The sequence below is a fragment of the Arabidopsis lyrata genome (assembly GCF_000004255.2).
Source record: "Arabidopsis lyrata subsp. lyrata unplaced genomic scaffold ARALYscaffold_1, whole genome shotgun sequence".
NCBI lineage: Eukaryota > Viridiplantae > Streptophyta > Magnoliopsida > Brassicales > Brassicaceae > Arabidopsis > Arabidopsis lyrata.
The window spans coordinates 25,735,211-25,753,360 of NW_003302555.1; the positions used below are offsets into that span (position 1 = coordinate 25,735,211).

The 18,150-nt window shown below is 36.3% G+C and overlaps 4 protein-coding genes across 5 annotated transcripts; 3 read left to right on the forward strand and 1 right to left on the reverse strand.

Moving 5' to 3' along the window:
• Positions 1-1,577: 1,577 nt before the first annotated feature.
• Positions 1,578-3,715, forward strand: LOC9327583 (peroxidase 10). Its single transcript, XM_002891475.2, has 4 exons — positions 1,578-1,958; positions 2,342-2,533; positions 2,648-2,813; positions 3,013-3,715. Exons 1-4 carry the CDS (start codon positions 1,680-1,682, stop codon positions 3,426-3,428), a joined length of 1,053 nt encoding a protein of 350 aa, XP_002891521.1. The 5' UTR covers positions 1,578-1,679; the 3' UTR covers positions 3,429-3,715.
• A 3,240-nt stretch (positions 3,716-6,955) lies between these two features.
• LOC9327584 (CDPK-related kinase 8) lies at positions 6,956-10,246 on the forward strand. Its single transcript, XM_002891476.2, has 11 exons — positions 6,956-7,780; positions 7,884-8,014; positions 8,160-8,201; positions 8,288-8,396; positions 8,483-8,561; positions 8,668-8,964; positions 9,062-9,177; positions 9,259-9,366; positions 9,460-9,522; positions 9,604-9,771; positions 9,860-10,246. The coding sequence occupies exons 1-11, from the start codon at positions 7,211-7,213 to the stop codon at positions 10,001-10,003; spliced, it is 1,827 nt and encodes a 608-aa protein (XP_002891522.1). The 5' UTR covers positions 6,956-7,210; the 3' UTR covers positions 10,004-10,246.
• Positions 10,247-11,802: 1,556 nt separating this feature from the next.
• Positions 11,803-13,707, forward strand: LOC9327585 (zinc finger protein ZOP1). Of its 2 annotated transcripts, XM_021011083.1 has the most exons (6): positions 11,803-12,006; positions 12,161-12,361; positions 12,460-12,544; positions 12,799-12,848; positions 12,942-13,037; positions 13,124-13,707. In XM_021011083.1, exons 1-5 carry the CDS (start codon positions 11,998-12,000, stop codon positions 13,035-13,037), a joined length of 441 nt encoding a protein of 146 aa, XP_020866742.1. In that variant the 5' UTR covers positions 11,803-11,997; the 3' UTR covers positions 13,124-13,707. The 2 variants fall into 2 exon arrangements, with proteins under 2 accessions (XP_020866742.1, XP_020866741.1); XM_021011082.1 differs by lacking the exon at positions 12,799-12,848.
• Positions 13,708-13,988: 281 nt separating this feature from the next.
• Positions 13,989-17,568, reverse strand: LOC9327586 (polyadenylate-binding protein RBP47A). Its single transcript, XM_021011056.1, has 6 exons — positions 16,833-17,568; positions 15,836-16,319; positions 15,547-15,614; positions 15,342-15,472; positions 15,140-15,233; positions 13,989-14,473 (listed from the first exon to the last, which is right to left on the reverse strand). Exons 1-6 carry the CDS (start codon positions 17,277-17,279, stop codon positions 14,345-14,347), a joined length of 1,353 nt encoding a protein of 450 aa, XP_020866715.1. The 5' UTR covers positions 17,280-17,568; the 3' UTR covers positions 13,989-14,344.
• Between the last annotated feature and the right edge of the window lie 582 nt (positions 17,569-18,150).

Here is an 18,150-nt window from a genome sequence, read left to right on the forward strand (position 1 = left end):
CAGAACAAACCTCCCCATGAAGGTTTGGGAATGGATTATGAACCAAGAGAGATGAAGTAACAGCAGTTAACGGAGGTTGAAGATGGTGCGGTGAGAGAACGACGAGTTTCTTTTGTCCTATTTTGTTTTAAAGAAGATTTAGATTCCAAGTATAACTCACATTAATTTTCCATCATCTGGCCTGTTCACTATGATTTGGATGAAATATCGTACCGAGCATAGTGGCAGACGGATGTCTAATGGTTTCCCCAAAAAGACAAAGATCATTCTAAAATCTAAATCGAGAGGGAGTGTCATGATCACAGTTGAATTCTCCTTCCTTTATCAATTAGATATCGAGTAAAATATGTTCCACCATCCATATGAAGGTGAATACCATCTTTGGGGTCAATAACAAATCTACCTTGCGGTAATACCGACCTTTAAAAACCATTGCAAGTAAGAACTCATTCACATGAATTATAAGTCATTTTGCAATTGTTTGGCTAATATACATATGGTATAGTTAAACTCCAAAGTAGTTTAAAAACCCAACCCATCCGCAACTTTTATAGAGCTTTAGTTTGTGCCAGGACATCTAACGAAGTCCTTGTTTATCTGTATTAAAAATCCACCAAAATTTGGCGATAACACTTGTGGTCTTTTTAGTTATAGTATGAAGAAGTTGGAAACAAGACATATAACATATGTATGTAGAGCGAGAGCAACAAATTTCAGGAAAACCTACTTTTCTATTTTGGAGACAAATTTGGCTGATCATCATCTGTTAATTTGGCCTTTGAAGTGTTTCTTCTTTCTAAAATATAAGCAAATTTCTTTTAGCCTCCCTAAACTTTCCGGAAGACTTGAGTAATTAATATCTCATTTCTCCTCCATTATATTGGATATTCACAAAATTTTCTTTAGTTCATCTATTTTAAGGATTCTAGACTTATTTTAACAAAACCGTAGATATTTAGGGTTTAAATATTGATCCGAAGCCACTCCTTATGAATGATGAGTCTTGAGAACTAGTTCACATTGACTTTGATCAGATTGGTACCTTATAACTTAAAAAGCTTGGTAAATTATCTTATAACTTACATCCATTAATTAAAAAGATAAAGGGAGATTGATGGCGGAATTTATACCGCTATTTTTCCTATTGTAAATTCATTATAAACCGGAATACATTGTTGTTGTACATAGGCTGCGCTATACACACCAAATGCGCACAACGTTGTCAATAAAAATAAAAAGTAAGGGCATGAGATGATTAGTTTAAATTATTTAATTACATGCACTAATTCTCCCACTATTCAAAACTTAAGAGTATACATTTAACACTTACTAAGTTTTGGTTTTTAATTGAAAGTTTGTATGACGTTTACAAGGAAAAGTTCGTATGACTTGGTATAATATTCGAGATATAATCACATGCTCACATGGTTAATAACAAATCATTTATTTTTCCAAGTGACTGAACTATCTGACAAAAACCTAATATCTCAAATTTTATCCCACTATATTATCTTATTTATAGTGGCACTCCCACTTTCTTAATTATGCATGCATCTCCGAGGCGCACCCTCTTGTTAAGGCAAATATAATTTTTTTTAAATACACGCCTTGTTAAGGTGTATAAATACAAGCTAAAATCATCATAGCAATACACTATCAATCTAATCTCAAAATAAATCATGGACCACAAAATCTCAATGTATTTGTTTGTGTCTTACCTAGCAGTCTTTACTCTTTTCTTCAAAGGCTTTGTCTCCTCGTTTCCTTCGGGATATAACAATGGTTACAATAATGGTCACGGATATGGACTAACTAGCAATCTCAACTATCGATTCTATGACCGGTCTTGTCCTCGTCTTCAGACGATTGTTAAGTCCGGAGTTTGGAGAGCTTTTAAAGATGATTCTAGAATCGCTGCGTCTCTTCTTCGACTCCATTTCCACGATTGTTTTGTCAATGTAAGTTTGTTTAATTGTTATTGTAAGTTACGTGACATTTTCTTTTTATATTTACGGATGCATATATAAGATTGTGGATTATATATCACTCACTGTATACACATATATATCACTAGTCAAACATACTTTATACGTATTAACATTTAAGCCGTGTATATATTAAAAAAATAATCACTCAAATTCTACAAAACTTAAAACATTCTTTATTTAGACATACATATATATACATAATACATCAACAATTTTTGTATGTTTTAGTATATAAAAGATACATATTAGAGTCTAGTCACTAGACTAAAGGCTCTATATATATATGTGTGTATCAAATATCTAATATTTCCTATATAATTAGGAAATAAAAGTGATTAAATTGTATGTTGTAGGGATGTGATGGATCTATACTTCTGAACGATTCCGAGGATTTCAAAGGAGAGAAGAACGCTCGGCCAAACCGAAACTCAGTCCGTGGCTTCGAAGTCATTGAAGACATTAAATCTGATATCGAAAGCTCTTGTCCCTTAACAGTTTCATGCGCTGACATAGTTGCTCTGGCAGCTAGAGAAGCCGTCGTCCTTGTACGTGTGATCTTAAAACCCTTAAATTATTGATTTGAAATGTGAAAATATTATGATGAAAAAAACAAAACATAATCGATCGGTTCATTACTTATGACTTCTCATGCCATGTAGACTGGAGGGCCGTTTTGGCCCGTGCCTTTGGGACGAAGGGACTCATTAACGGCGAGTGAGCAAGCGGCGAATACAAATCTGCCATCTCCGTTGGAGCCGTTGGAGAATATAACGGCCAAGTTCGTGACCCTTGGACTCGACCTCAAGGATGTTGTTGTCCTCTCAGGTTTGGTCACTTCAACTAACAATAAACCATAGATATATGAATAATAATATCGATTGACTTTTGTATTAATTAGCCAAAATATGTTTTAAAAATGAGGTAGCAAATCGATTATTATAAACAAAATTAAATAGAGTAAAGTACTTCATTAGGCATGTATATACATGAACTTATGCTACTATATGACTATACGTGTATGTAGGAGCACACACTATAGGATTTGCTCAATGTTTCGTGTTCAAGCACAGGCTCTTCAACTTCAAGGGCTCAGGCCAGCCTGACCCAAACCTAGCTGCTTCATCGGCTCTTCTCTCTAAGCTAAAGGACACATGTCCTAATGTGGACTCTTCGGACTCTAAGCTCGCAGCTCTTGACGCAGCTAGCTCAGTCAAGTTTGACAATGCTTACTACGTGAACTTAGTGAACAACATAGGACTGTTGGATTCCGATCAAACCCTAATGACGGATCCTACGGCTGCCGCCTTGGTGAAGTCGTACAGCGAGAATCCATACTTGTTCTCGAAGGATTTCGTAGTTTCAATGGTTAAAATGGGGAATATCGGAGTTATGACAGGAAGTGATGGAGTCATTCGAGCAAAATGTGGATTTCCAGGTTAAGTTATATATAGACTCCTTTGAACACGTACGCGTAAACACTAAATCCAAATCAGTCTATAATATACCTAGAAGTAATCTAGCTTTAAAGATAAATCAAATAAACCAAAGTCTATTAATAAATATGTTTTATATATGGTGTAAAAGCGTCCTTATGTATCAACTATCAAGATATGGATCACAGAAACAAAAACACTTGGACTTGTATGTGTGTTACGTTTGTGTGTAATGGAAAATGTACTTTTTTGTATTTTAGTAGTATTTTTTATATTCCAATATTAAGTCGAACTCCCTCACTTGAATAAAGATAAAATAGTCTTAGTTCTTGATTTGGTTTTATCTAAAAATCGATAATTATACATATTTTTTTCGAAAAAAACATGTTTCTTTGTATATCGAAGATAAAACATAGATTTTCTTAGAGTGAGCATTGAATGATAACGTGTATACATAAATACATCTATCACAACAACCAAAGATCTTAGCGTGAAAAAAAAAACATCTTAGAAATAGTTGGAGTCTTAAAAATTGCAATAATTCTTAAATACACTATCTTATTGTTTTTAATAGGCCTGGGAAATCGAACCGAACCGATTTGTCCGAACCGAGGTTTGGGCAAATCGGTTCGGTTTTTATTTATTAAACAAAACCGATCGGAATACATTTGAAATTATTTCGGTTAACCGAATATAAAAAAAACATAACCTAACCTAATAACCCTAGCCGACTACTCTTCTTCTTCTTTGATATTATTTCATTTCTCCTTCTTCTTTTCTTCTTCTTCTTCGATTCTTCTTCTCTCATTCTTCTTCTCCTTCTTATTTTCTTCTTATTCTTCGATTTTTCTTCTCCGATTCTTACCCTTCCTCAATTCATCTTCTCCAGAATTATTGAAAAGCTTGATTCATCTTCTCTGGGATCCTTTGCACTGCGTCGAGGTTGTCGTTGACGGCGTCGAGGAATTCAAGGAGAGCGGCGTGTGAGTGCAGCGAGTGTGCAAGCCGCCGGTTAGGGCAGATCCGTTCTTTCGCATCCTTTGTCGTTCGGAGATAGATGCTTCACGAACGGCAGATCTGTCCTCTTGCGACGGCTTCTTTCTCCAATGACCTAACTGCAGAAACCGAGCTAACCGAAACGCCAAAACCGAAAAAACCGTGTCTGAACCGAACCGAACCGAAGTATTAGTCGGTTCTATTCGGAATAGGTTTCATTTTCCGAATAACCCGAAAAACCGACAAACCAAAACCGAATAAACCGATCAGCTCAAAGTCGCAGCCCTAGTTTTTAATAAGAAAAGAAGATCTTAATTTTTAATGATGAAAATACATAGTTGAAAGAGAAATGATGAAAAATACAGAGTTGAAAAAGAAATGCTGAAAATACATCCATCAAGCCCAAATACAAACCCCAGTTCATATATTTCCACTTCTTTTTTTTAACTTAATGCATATATATATTAATTAGACAAATACGTTTCATACATATATACATTTATTTTATTTTATGAAAAAGAAGGCAATTAAGCATTGAATGATGCTATATACTTCAATCAAATCCAAATGGAAGCAACCAACTTTTTAGGTATTGTTTGTTGATTACTGATTGGAAGACAGAGATTTAAAACCATTTAAGTTTGTCCAACGACTTCAAGAGATTTACAAGATGAGAGTTAGTGGAAGAATGAGAAATACATCATATAAGCTGATAAAAAATGTTTTTAATCTATTATACATATAGATTAAATACAAAATAGTAGTTGGGTTACGTACATCATCTGATCATCATGTTTAATTACAAGCAAAACACAAACAGCCGAAAGACAAATATAATACTATAATTCATGCCCATAAACTAAAGATTATCTGTTCCATAAATGAGATTATATTTTTTGATTAAACATTTAACTAATTATATTTGTAACAATTCGAGGTTTAATTTTAAACCAAAAGTATATGTGTGAAAAGTAGTTAACAAAAAAAACACAGTAAACATGTATATATTGTCTAATAATTAATTAACGTTACAAGTCCGAGAGAGCGAGGACCGCAAATTTCGGGCATACCTCTTGGAACATTTGTCGTTGATGTGTTTTCATATAATAATGTTTCGAGAATTTTCAATTTAATGTCAAGACAATTTTGAATGCTAGTTGAGATGATTCTCAATATTCCGATATCATAAGAAGATGCTGCCAAAATGTTTATCTCTGATGTCATGCCTTGCACAATTTCAAACCAACCTACTCCTCTTTCTATACGTGGAGCCAAGTTTGACAATCTTATCTGATGGTACCATACTAATTCTCGCAAGGAATTCAAAGAGCAAACGTCAATACATGGCTGGTGTTTCGCGCGCGACAAACTAGCTCAAGTGATCGAATGTGTAGTTAGAGTCACACGATCAAACTTGTCTTCTAATTTGCGAAGAACTAAACGAGACATGAGATATATATATATATTCTTTGCATGTCCATACACATTCACAATCGCCACACTACTCATGTGACCTCTCTCAATTCAAATTGTCATAACATGATTCATCATTAATTTCCTAACGGCTTCTTTTGATAATATTATCAAATGCATTCTTTTCTGGCTATATTTTGAAACGTCCAATTGACCGAATATAACAAGAAAGTAATGAACGAAGACAATCAATCATACATACCACTCGGTGGACTAACTGCAACGTCTCATCTACGTAACGATTCACAACATAATCCTCTCGCTCTCTTACTCTGACACGCATCGCCTTTATAAAACACGATCCAAACATAGTTTGAGGATTGCCGTTAGTTAGCTCTTTTTTTTTTTTTTGCCAATCACACACCATATATTAATTCACGGAATAAGACTCTCTTCTAGAGAAAGCCAATCAGGTACCGTCGAACTTACATGGAAAAAACAGAACCCGTGATTTCTTGCACAGCTTAGTTATTTACTTTGTTAATTTTTGTTTTTTTCCAAAGCTTTCAATTTGTTTTTTCTTTCAAATATCAAATTTTTTTTTCTTTCAAAGGTTTTTGTAAATAAAACTTTTTGTTGAGTAATTTTTACATTTTAACAAAAAAAAAAATATTACGAAAGAAAACTTTTAAATTCTAAAAGCATCAAAAGCAATAATTTGTTAAAACTTTTTATAACCTATACAAGGTAGAAAAAATTACAATTCATTATGATATTTTTTTACTTCAAAATCAATACAAAATAATTTATACATTAAATCATTAATAATTCTCATGATAAAATGTAGGAGTATTTCTACAAGGATACATGTACTTAATTATCCTTAATTGTACCCACCAACTGTCAACTATAATATATACAGACTCGATCTATTTTTTTTTACAGTAGCTATATTTTTCATTATTTAAAGGTTCTGTTACTTCATTAAATTCAATTTACACAAACTTGTACAAAAAAATGATCTCACAACCGTTGAAAATAATGACCTCATTTAAAATAAGAAAGACAAATACTATGGGACATGACAAACATAACAGATCCTAAATATTTTTTAAAAATAGCAATAAATTAAGGTCATTAATACGTGGCCGAAAGCAACTAATTTACTAACCAATGCACACATCTACTTGCTTCGTCTTCTTCTTCATCTTCTACCACCATTTTCAGATTCAAAATTCAATTCTAACAGTTTCACTTCCCCTGCTCCTCTCTCTCATGTGATCTCTCTCTCTCTCTCTCTCTTTCTTCTCTAAAAACCATAACTTTGATGGCATTACTGTGATTCTTCTCTTAAAGCAATCTCCTTTTTCGCCGGAGATTATGGGAGGCTGTACCTCCAAACCCTCCTCCTCCTCCGGCAGACCTAACCCTTTCGCTCCTGGGAATGACTATCCTCAAATTGACGATTTTGCCCCTGACCATCCCGGTAAATCACCACTTCCTACCGCTTCCGCCGCAAAGGCCTCTCCTTTCTTCCCCTTTTACACGCCGAGCCCTGCTCGCCACCGCCGTAATAAGAGCCGCGACGTCGGCGGAGGAGGAGGAGGAGAGAGTAAGAGCTTGACTAGCACTCCGCTCCGTCAATTACGCCGTGCGTTTCACCCTCCGTCTCCGGCGAAACACATACGGGCGGCGCTACGGCGGAGGAAAGGGAAAAAGGAAGCTGCTTTATCGGCGGCGACGCAGCTAACGACGGAGATCCCGCCGCGGGAGGAGGAAGAGGAATTAGGGCTTGACAAAAGATTTGGTTTTTCGAAAGAGTTTCATAGTAGAGTAGAGTTAGGGGAAGAGATTGGACGAGGACATTTTGGGTACACTTGCTCTGCTAAATTCAAGAAAGGAGAGCGCAAAGGTCAAATGGTTGCTGTCAAAATCATCTCAAAATCGAAGGTAACAAAACTTGAGTTTAGTTTTTTGATCTTGATGATTGCATACTCCATTGGAGACAGTGTTAGTTGATAGAATAGAATGTGTATTGATTCTTTTTTGGCAGATGACAACTGCAATTGCTATAGAAGATGTGAGAAGGGAAGTGAAAATTCTACAGGCTTTATCTGGACATAAGAATCTGGTACAATTCTATGATGCATTTGAGGACAATGCAAATGTCTACATTGCCATGGAGTAAGATACATTTTATGTTATATCGTAACATTTCATCATCTTTGGAATTCCTTGTTTGATGTTAAATGTAGTTAAGCTTTAGTTATGAATTTGGTAAAAAGAACCTATTGTTGCATTATGGGATTTAAGTAGTTTGAATGTGCAGGCTATGTGAAGGTGGTGAACTTCTGGACAGAATACTAGCAAGGTGTGTGTGCTACTAAAGAGTTATCGATACTTTTGGGGAAAGATTGTTCTGATCTTATAGAAAGAGTCATCTTTGGTTTTTTATAGGGGAGGGAAATACTCGGAGAGTGATGCAAAACCAGTGATTATACAAATCCTGAATGTGGTAGCTTTTTGTCATCTCCAAGGAGTTGTTCATCGAGACCTTAAACCAGAGGTGAGGCATAATTTGTTTTGAACTGAAAAGAAGATTATCTTTTACGTTACTTGTGGAATGGTTTTTGATTACTGCTTCATCATCAGAACTTCTTGTACACTTCCAAGGAGGAGAATTCTCAGCTTAAAGCGATAGACTTTGGCTTATCAGACTTTGTCAGACCAGGTTCGTCATCACTCATCACACATTTTACTATGCCACTATTTCATTAATTATTTTCCTTCTGGTTAGTAAACTAAACAATGGTGTTTTGTGCCCTTGATTTTGAAAGATGAAAGACTCAACGATATAGTGGGAAGTGCGTACTACGTAGCTCCTGAAGTTCTACACAGATCATATACAACAGAAGCGGATGTGTGGAGCATCGGAGTCATAGCATACATTCTACTATGTGGTAGCCGTCCCTTTTGGGCAAGAACTGAATCCGGAATTTTCAGAGCGGTTCTTAAAGCTGACCCGAGTTTCGATGAACCTCCTTGGCCCTTCTTGTCTTCTGACGCTAAAGACTTTGTTAAGCGGTTATTGTTTAAGGATCCCCGGAGAAGAATGTCAGCCTCCCAAGCCTTGAGTCAGTAACTTTTAATTTCACAGCTCTTTATAGTTTGATGTCCTCTGTCTTTTAGTATTCATAAATCACCAAATCCAGTTCCTATTTACTTTTTCAGTGCATCCTTGGATCCGTGGTTATAATACGGACATGAATATCCCTTTCGATATCTTGATCTTTAGGCAGATGAAGGCGTACTTGCGATCTTCTTCATTACGCAAAGCTGCTTTGAGGGTATGTTTTAGGCACTTTTTTTTAGTGCCGAAAAGAACATTGAAGATTACTTTCTCACTATTATGTGCTTTCTTTTCACAGGCGCTGTCCAAGACGTTAATCAAGGATGAAATTCTTTACCTGAAAACTCAATTTTCTCTTCTCGCACCAAACAAAGATGGCCTAATCACAATGGATACCATTAGATTGGTTTGTGACACTAAAACTTCTCTTATTTTCCTTCCTCTTAAGACAAATAGAAACAACTTACTAATCTAAACCCCGTTGCATTTGTTTAAACAGGCACTTGCAAGCAATGCAACAGAAGCAATGAAAGAATCTCGGATCCCAGAGTTTCTCGCTTTGGTAATGACTATGTTCTCTCGGATTTTGATAAATGCTTTAACAATTTGGTGTTAATGCCCCTTCATTGGCTGGCTGTTTCAGCTAAATGGACTGCAATACAGAGGAATGGATTTCGAAGAGTTTTGTGCAGCTGCTATAAACTTTCATCAGCACGAGTCGCTTGATTGTTGGGAACAGAGCATTCGACATGCTTATGAGCTTTTCGACAAGAATGGAAACCGAGCTATTGTCATTGAAGAACTTGCCTCTGTAAGTGAATCGTTTGTCTTCAGCTTAATACAACAATGGCAAAAAACAAAAGAAAGATCCTCTAAAACGACATGTTTATGAGTTGCAGGAACTTGGTGTTGGACCATCGATACCGGTACATTCGGTTCTACATGATTGGATCAGACACACTGATGGGAAGCTAAGCTTCTTCGGGTTTGTTAAACTGTTACATGGAGTCTCTGTTCGACCCTCAGCGAAAACTACACGGTGAAGATAACGAAGCTAGCATGACCAAAGCGAAATCGATGAAAGAGGATGTCAAAAACTTTACTCTGATTCTTGGATTGGAATTGGATATGTAATAGTTTAGTCAAAGACTGTACAAGAAATGAAAAGTTTCTTACAAGAGCAATTCTAAGAAAAATTGTTGTAATAATATAGTAACAACAACCACAGTGACTTTCATACTCTTATCTGAAATCAAGAGAAAGAGGAAGATTTCCAAAAAGATTTATTTTGTCTCTCTTTTCGTTCCCAAAAAAACCGCCATCTATTTTTCTTTGGCCGTTTAATACATGTGTTTTTAAATTTGGAATAAAAATACCTCATTTAATTTCGATTGCCTTTTAAAACTATCGTTTTTTAAAACTTGGTAATTTCGAACCCGACACTTAACAGTCGTTACTAGGCGTAACATAATTATTTAACGGCGTTAAATTTTAACCGGCAAAAAACCCGAAAAAACCGCCGTCTATTTCTTTTGGCCGTTTAATACCTGTGTTTTAAATTTGGAATAAGAATACCTCATTTAATTTCGATTGTCTTTTAAAACTATCGTTTTTAAAAACTTGGTAATTTCGAACCCGAAACTTAACAGTCGTCACTGGACGTAACAGAATTATTTAACAGCGTTAAATTTTAACCCCACGTGTTTATATAAATATATACAAACTGCTCACAACACATTACGAGAATGTCAATGTGGCTTGGTGGTAGCGTGTGTCTTTTTCTAAACCACCAGATCCGAGTTTGAATCTCAAACCTGTTTTTTTTTTTCCTTTGTTCTCCACTTCGAATAACTTCCCATCAGTACAAAGTTAAGACTCGAAATGCAAACAAAAGATGAATCATAGAGCGATTTCAACAAATCGATCTAGAGCTGAGCTAATGATTCTGCAATTAGATCTACCATTGAAAAAGAACAACAACTAAATCGACATCAATCAGATCAGATCTATACATAAATGAGATGAATCACGGCAAAAACCCATTATCAAAAAGAGATTCGAGTGAAGAAGAGAAAGAAAGAGAGAGACCAGTTTGCATCATCGGAGATCTGAGAAGAAGAAGTCGTCGTCACCACCGGCGAAGAAGACGAAGAACACAAAAAGAAATTAATAAAAAAAATGAGGTTGAAGTCTTGAAGAGTCGAACCCAGCTCCTGAGGTTTACAAAACTAACATGCAACCGCCAAGCCACATTAACTATCACATAAAGTTTTGCAAACAGATAGTATATATTTATATAAACACGTAGGGTGAAAATTTAACGCTGTTAAATAATTCTGTTACGTCTAGTGACGACGGTTAAGTTTCGGGTTCGAAATTACCAAGTTTTTAAAAACGATAGTTTTAAAAGACAATCGAAATTAAATGAGGTATTTTTATTCCAAATTTAAAAACACAGGTATTAAACGGCAAAAAAAAATAGATGGCGGTTATTTCGGGTTTTTTGCCGGTTAAAATTTAACGCCGTTAAATAATTCTGTTACGTCCAGTTACGACTGTTAAGTGTTGGGTTCGAAATTACAAAGTTTTTAAAAACGATAGTTTTAAAAGGCAATCGAAATTAAATGAGGTATTTTTATTCCAAATTTAAAAACACAGGTATTAAACGGCAAAAAAAAAATAGATGGCGGTTTTTTCGGGTTTTTTCTCCGGTGATTATTATCAGCAAATAACAGGCCTCGTGGGCAAAAATCTTGGTTATTTCCGGTTTGCAACTGTACTTTAATTTGTGAGATCTGAGTCGGTGTAACCAATGCAAACCGGTTCGAGGATAAAAATTTGGTTTTTTTCCCCCAAATTTATATTTTCATCTTCTTTCTCTCTGAGTTTAAGGAATTAGGGTTTCTAATCTCTCTCTCTTTCTCTCGAGAAATTTTTCTCTGTTTGGTTCTTGATTCTTAATAAAAGTTTGTTTTTTTTTAGCTTCGGTAACTTCGTTTTGTGGGTTTAAGCTTGGATTCAATCTTCATCATCAGCCATGACTGAGGTAAATCAAAATTCGCATCTTTTCTCTCCAAATCTCTTTGAATTACGAAACCCTTGGACAAAAACTGTTCAAAGCATCGGTCTTTTTCGAAACCCTTTTTTGTCAAATGTTTCGTAATTGAGATTGATCTTGAGTTTGTTTTTTGTTCTTTCAGTATTGGGTAAGCCAAGGCAACAAATGGTGTGAATTCTGTAAGATCTGGATACAGAACAATCCAACAAGTATTAGAAACCATGATCTTGGTAAGCGTCACCGAGAATGTGTTGATAAGAAGCTCACTGATATGCGTGAGAAGAGTGCAGCCAAAGACAAAGAGCTCAAGAAAAACGAAAAATTGCTTCAACAGATCGAAGCTGTGAGTAGTCATCATTCTTGATTCTTGTTTCTTTTGCCAATGATACTTATTTAACGTTTTAATCTCTGATTCCTTTGTTATTTTTCAACTTGTTTCAGAAAGCAACTCGTAGCTATCAGAAAGATATAGCAACTGCTCAACAAGTAGCTAAAGCTAACGGTGCACCGGAGGATGGTACATCTGGTAAGCATCTCTAGTTTGTTGTACGACATAGCTGTTATATTCAGGGTTGTTGCTTAGCTTTGGATCTGTTTGTTATAGACTAATATTTACTTAGGTCGTAGAGCAAAATCAGCTGGCTATTCTTAAAATGATTTTGTGAATTGCTTTCATTGACCAAAAGTATGAACAAACCAAGCAGCGTCTGATTCTTCCATTGTCATTCTTACCCATCTTTGCAAATGACTTATAAGTTTTAATGCCTATTAACTATATAGAGAATCATCACCAAAGAGCGAAACGGTTGCTTCTTTTGAGTCACTCTCAGGTTCTTTCGTCATTTTGATTGGCATATTTCTTAGCCTTTTCATTCAGAGATATGTTTTGTTTGTTTCATGTAATAATGATATTGTTTTGGCAGGTTGGATGCTTGACAGTGCTTCGGGCTATTATTATAACCAAACTAATGGTCTGCACTATGATTCACAGTCTGGATTCTATTACAGTGACTCCATAGGTATGTGATAATCAAGTTTTTTCACTTGCTTTAAAACATAATTGTATACAATTACTTCGGGTGTGCTTACACGGGTTATGAAACAGGACATTGGGTGACACAAGACGAGGCATACGCTGCGGTTAAAACTTCATCAGGAACCAAAGTACCTCTCGTTAAAAAGCCTGTACTTTCTTCAGAAGCTGGACCAAGTGTGGTGAAACCACCTGGTCGTCTTGTCACGGCTTCTTTAAACCCTAAAAGGGCTGTTAAAGGAGCTATGTCATCTGTTGATCTTGGCAACAACAAGAGAAAGAGACCAGATGAGAAACCGAAGAAAGTATCTGCAGAAGAGAAAGCTGCATTGAAGGCAAGAGAAGCTGCTAGGAAACGAGTTGAAGATAGAGAAAAACCATTGCTTGGTCTTTACAATAGACCCTTTTGATGCATTGTTGGCTTGATCTTCTGTAAAAGGGAGAGGCCAAGCAGAGAAGAGTGATGACTGATGATTGATCTCATCGTGGCAGTGATTTCAGTTATTCCTAAATGACGTTTATTCCAAAACTCTCTAGTATTCCTGGGAGCATTGGTCTCGTGTTCTTCTAACTGTTGTTCAAGTCATATCAGTTTCCTCTTTGTTGTAAACACCTATTCAATTTTTTAGTTAAGAGTGATTCAAGTCCCCACATTTTACCGGAATCTTGATGAAAGATACGAAGTCTTGGGACATCTTTACAAAACACGCACTTTTTTTGTTTTCTTTTCTTGAAAACGCCTTTAAACATGTAAGAAGTTTGTCTTAAAAAAGGTTCTGTTATTTTGAGAAAATTAAGTTCTTTTTTGGTGTATTCTTCTAAAGGTTTTTTGGTTTCACGAATCAGATTCTAAATTATGCATTTTTGAAAGATGGGAATAGATTGAAACCAAACAACTCTAAAAAGTAAAACTATCAAAGCACTGCAAACTAATAAATGATCCAAGCGATTTGGGAAAATTACTTATTGTGGACCCTCTGACTTTGAGGAAGTCTCAGTAACAGTAACAGGACAAATAAACTTAGAAAAAAAAAACTGAAAATAAACATTCAAGTATCAGACGACCCCAAAATTTTGACAGAGACTGAGACAGCAAGATAAGCAAGATTCAAATCCAGGATACAAAACCCTCTTTGGACACTAGAGGTTTTAGTTTCGATGGTGCGAGCTAACCTCTGAACCAACAACTATCATTGGATGGATCACTTTGATCACCCAATGGTTTGATTTTATCCCAATACCCGTAAGTCCAGGACTCACGGGGTTTCTGATGATAGAGACATACCAACACTTTCAAAAAGCTCCCGGGACAGCAGCCGCTGCAGTAGCGTACATGTTTGAGTCCTGATTGGCATATCCATTGTTGTAACCTTGACCTCTTGAATATCCTCCATTCCATTGGTTGCCAGTGTCACTTCTCCACTGTAGAAGTTGAACAATATTAGTGAATAGAATTAACATACGGCAGATAATCACGGTTAAAAGCTACCGAGTTGGTTAGTCATCCATGCCACAGACTTGATAAGTAGAGCAATCGTTAACATTAAGTGTTGGGCAGTAAGAGACTAGGACATTCTTGTAGAGATTAAGTTAACTTGTCCACTGATTACAACAACTAATAGTGACTTAAGACAAACATGAAACTAAGACAACCTCTAAAAATAAACGAAAACATCGATAAGTGCTTCAACTAGCTAATGAATTTTGATAGCTCTAAATTTTCTCAATCCTAAGAAACATAGAACCATTACAATTATTTCAGAGATTGGATAATGTTCAGGGAGATGACAAGTGGGCCAAGGTGATATGCATTACATTTGCCAATCAAAATAGTCAACGAAAACAGTGTGAAGGTGCTAAATTCCACTAGGTCATTATGGCCCGCAATACACCTACTACTATCCATTGTCAACCACTGACTTTAGCTTTAAGGATTTCTATAACTTTATCCACCCTATGAAGAAAGAAATACAAAGACCCAAAAGAACTCTAAAACTAAGTTTGACTACTGCAGGACCATACTAATAAAAATGCATATATAGTTCCATCAATATAGAACACACAAATCCAACTTAATCTTTCTTGTACCTGTTTGTTGGGGCTTCTTCCCCACGAAAGGCGGACAGTGTTTTTCCCGATGACTGTCCCGTTCAAGTTCCCAATGGCTTCTTCAGCACTCTGCCTGTCAAAACCAAGGGCACGTCACACATTGCAACTACCTTACCCATCTTCACTGTTAAAATAAGCACTACTGGATGTTCAAGCTGACAAGCAAAGAACAGGTTAGTACCTGTTAGCAAATTGGACAAAGCCACATCCTTTTCCTACTGGGATCTTCACTGAAACAACCTCCCCAAACTGGGAAAAAGGTTGCATGAGGTCTTCCTCAGTAACATCAGCATCAAGGCCACCAACAAATATCTGTAATGTAATAAAAGACAATGAGCAGTGAGGTATACTGTTGTTAGCAGAGGAATAGCTAAAAGAGAACTCACTGTTGAATTATTTGATTCTCCATCAGACAGTGAACCATTTCCTCCATGTCCACCAGCCAGTGTCAGAGCTAATCCAATGAAAACATTACAATTCACTTCAGATGCTATGTTTAAAGCATCAAGACAAGTTATTTAAAGCTCAAAATTCATATTCATAACTACTATAAGTGACATAAACAGAAAATAAAACCACTTGCATTCACTAAACAGAGAGAAAACATGGAAATAAAAAACACATGCTACTAAAACATAAGAAAATGAAACAAATTAAGAATAAACTAAAACTAACCTTGTGAACCATTTTGTTGGCCGTAAGCAGCAGCTCTTTTCGGGGTTGCGATACCAACACGCATTTGCCTGCTTGAACAGAAAGCACCATTCATTTCTGTCATAGCCCTTGATCGTTCATTCTCATCACCAAACCTGACAAACCCGTAACCTTTGGAACGCCCAGTGTTGGAATCAATCACAACTTTAGCACCTTTGACAGATGGATATCTACCAGCAAAAGTCTCAAGCAAGACAGCATCACTCACATCTGGAGCCAAATCTCCTACAAATATCGATAGGTCAGGACCGTTCTCTGATGCTCTTTTCTCACCAGTACTGAAAGATGCCCAGTTTAAACGGAAAGGCTGTTCCGCGTTCGGCATTGTTACACCGCTAAAGCTCTGAAGAGCTTCCTCAGCAGCTGACCGTGAAAGAAACTCAACAAATCCATATCCTTCAGATTGACAAGTTTGCTTGTTGCGTATAACTTTCACAGAAGAAACCTACACATCACAAAACAACAAAACCAGAAAGAATAAGCTAAAAAGGAAAGAAAACAGAAATTTATGATAGAAAATAAGTTAAACAGAACAGATCTGGTGACATGTTTGGAGTTCTTTTTGTTCCTATAACCAGAAAGGTTCTCTAAATGTGGCAATGTACTTTTCTTGCCTTCTGCAATGAAGTTTAAAAGTCTGTCCTTTTCCAGGTCAACATAGTTCTCCATTACCCTAAATGTCAACCATTTTGTCTTCTACACAATTTAGATCTTAAACCCAATCAAGAAGTTCAAAACTTGCCAAATTATACATCGAATTCACAATAACGAATCTTTCCAATAACCGAAAAAAGTCAAGGATCTATAAACTATTGATACATCAATCACTTTCCATGTCAGAACACAAAAAACAAAAGATTCCACTTACTAAAACATCATAATTTAAAGATCTGAATTACAAATATCAAATCAAGAATCATTACAACAACAACATAGAAGAAGAAGAAGATAGAGTTACCTCATTGGTGTGAGAGAAACAGGTATGGAGATAAGTCTCATCCATCCAATGAAGAAGATCACCAACCCAAAGAGTCTTCACATCATCACCACCAGATCCACCACGTGGCTGCTGCTTCTGCTGCTGACTCTGGTGATGCTGTTGTTGCTGTTGATAAGCAGCAGCGTATTGAAACTGAGGATGCTGTTGATAAGCAGCTTGATTATAAGGAGCGTATTGATGGTGAGGATACATCATCATCTGTTGTTGTTGCATCATAGCCATAGCAGCTGCAGGGTATTGCTGCATCGCAGCCATCCATTGTTGTTGTTGTTGCCACTGTTGTTGTTGTTGTTGCTGTTGCTGAGGTGGTGGTGTTGATTGCTGCAACGGTGGTGGTGGTGTTGTTCCGGCTGATGTTGGTGGTAACACTGAATCTGTTGAACCGTTGTTGTTTGGTGTCTGCATCTTTTTAAAGTATGAAACTTTCCGATCCGATCTGGTTACGAGACTCGGAAACTTCGGTCTCTCTCTCTCTCTCTCTCGATATGTATTGGAAAGGGTTTGTTTTGGTAATGGAGGAGACCGAGAGAGAGAGGATTAGATTTGGTTTTTGGTTTCTTTGGAGGATAGAATGGAGGCGGAGAGAGAGAGAAGAGAGTGAGTTGTGTAGATTCGGAGGGTTTAAGGCTTTTTTTTTGTTTTCTTTCTTTGGTTTTACTTTTAGGTCTGAGAGAGAAGTGGTGGGAACGTGGGGCCCAGTTACGTAAGTGAAGCCATGTTGTGTACTTTTTTTTTTTTTTTTTGTAGTTTGTAGATCCGACGGTTCTGATTCGACCGTATTTTTAGGGGTTGACATCAACTTTTGACAGTTGATGAATGATTTAAGTTCCCAAATCGGGTAAATATAAAATTTTGGGTTTTTTGTTTTGGGGTTATAAATGGATATATTGAAACAGTGTTCAAGAAAGCGCTAGGCGCTAAGCGGGCGGTGATCCAGTGCCTAGCGCCTAGAACGTCTAATCGGGGCCTAGGCGATTTTTTAGGCGGTTTAGACGTTTATAACATAAAATCAGTGTTCTAAAAAGCGGTCTAGGCGGTCGCCTAGGCCCCGACTAGGCGCTAGACTCTTATGCGACGCCTAGATAACCGCCTTGACCGCCTAAAATTACACAGATCTTGTTTAATGTATTTTTCAATTTTAATTAGAGTTTTATTTATATATATAGTTATAAATATTCATATATTGTTTAATATAAATATAAATAAATATTTTATCTAATTTTTGTTTATAATTTCATAATTTTTAGTTTTATATAGATATTTTATATAATTTTTA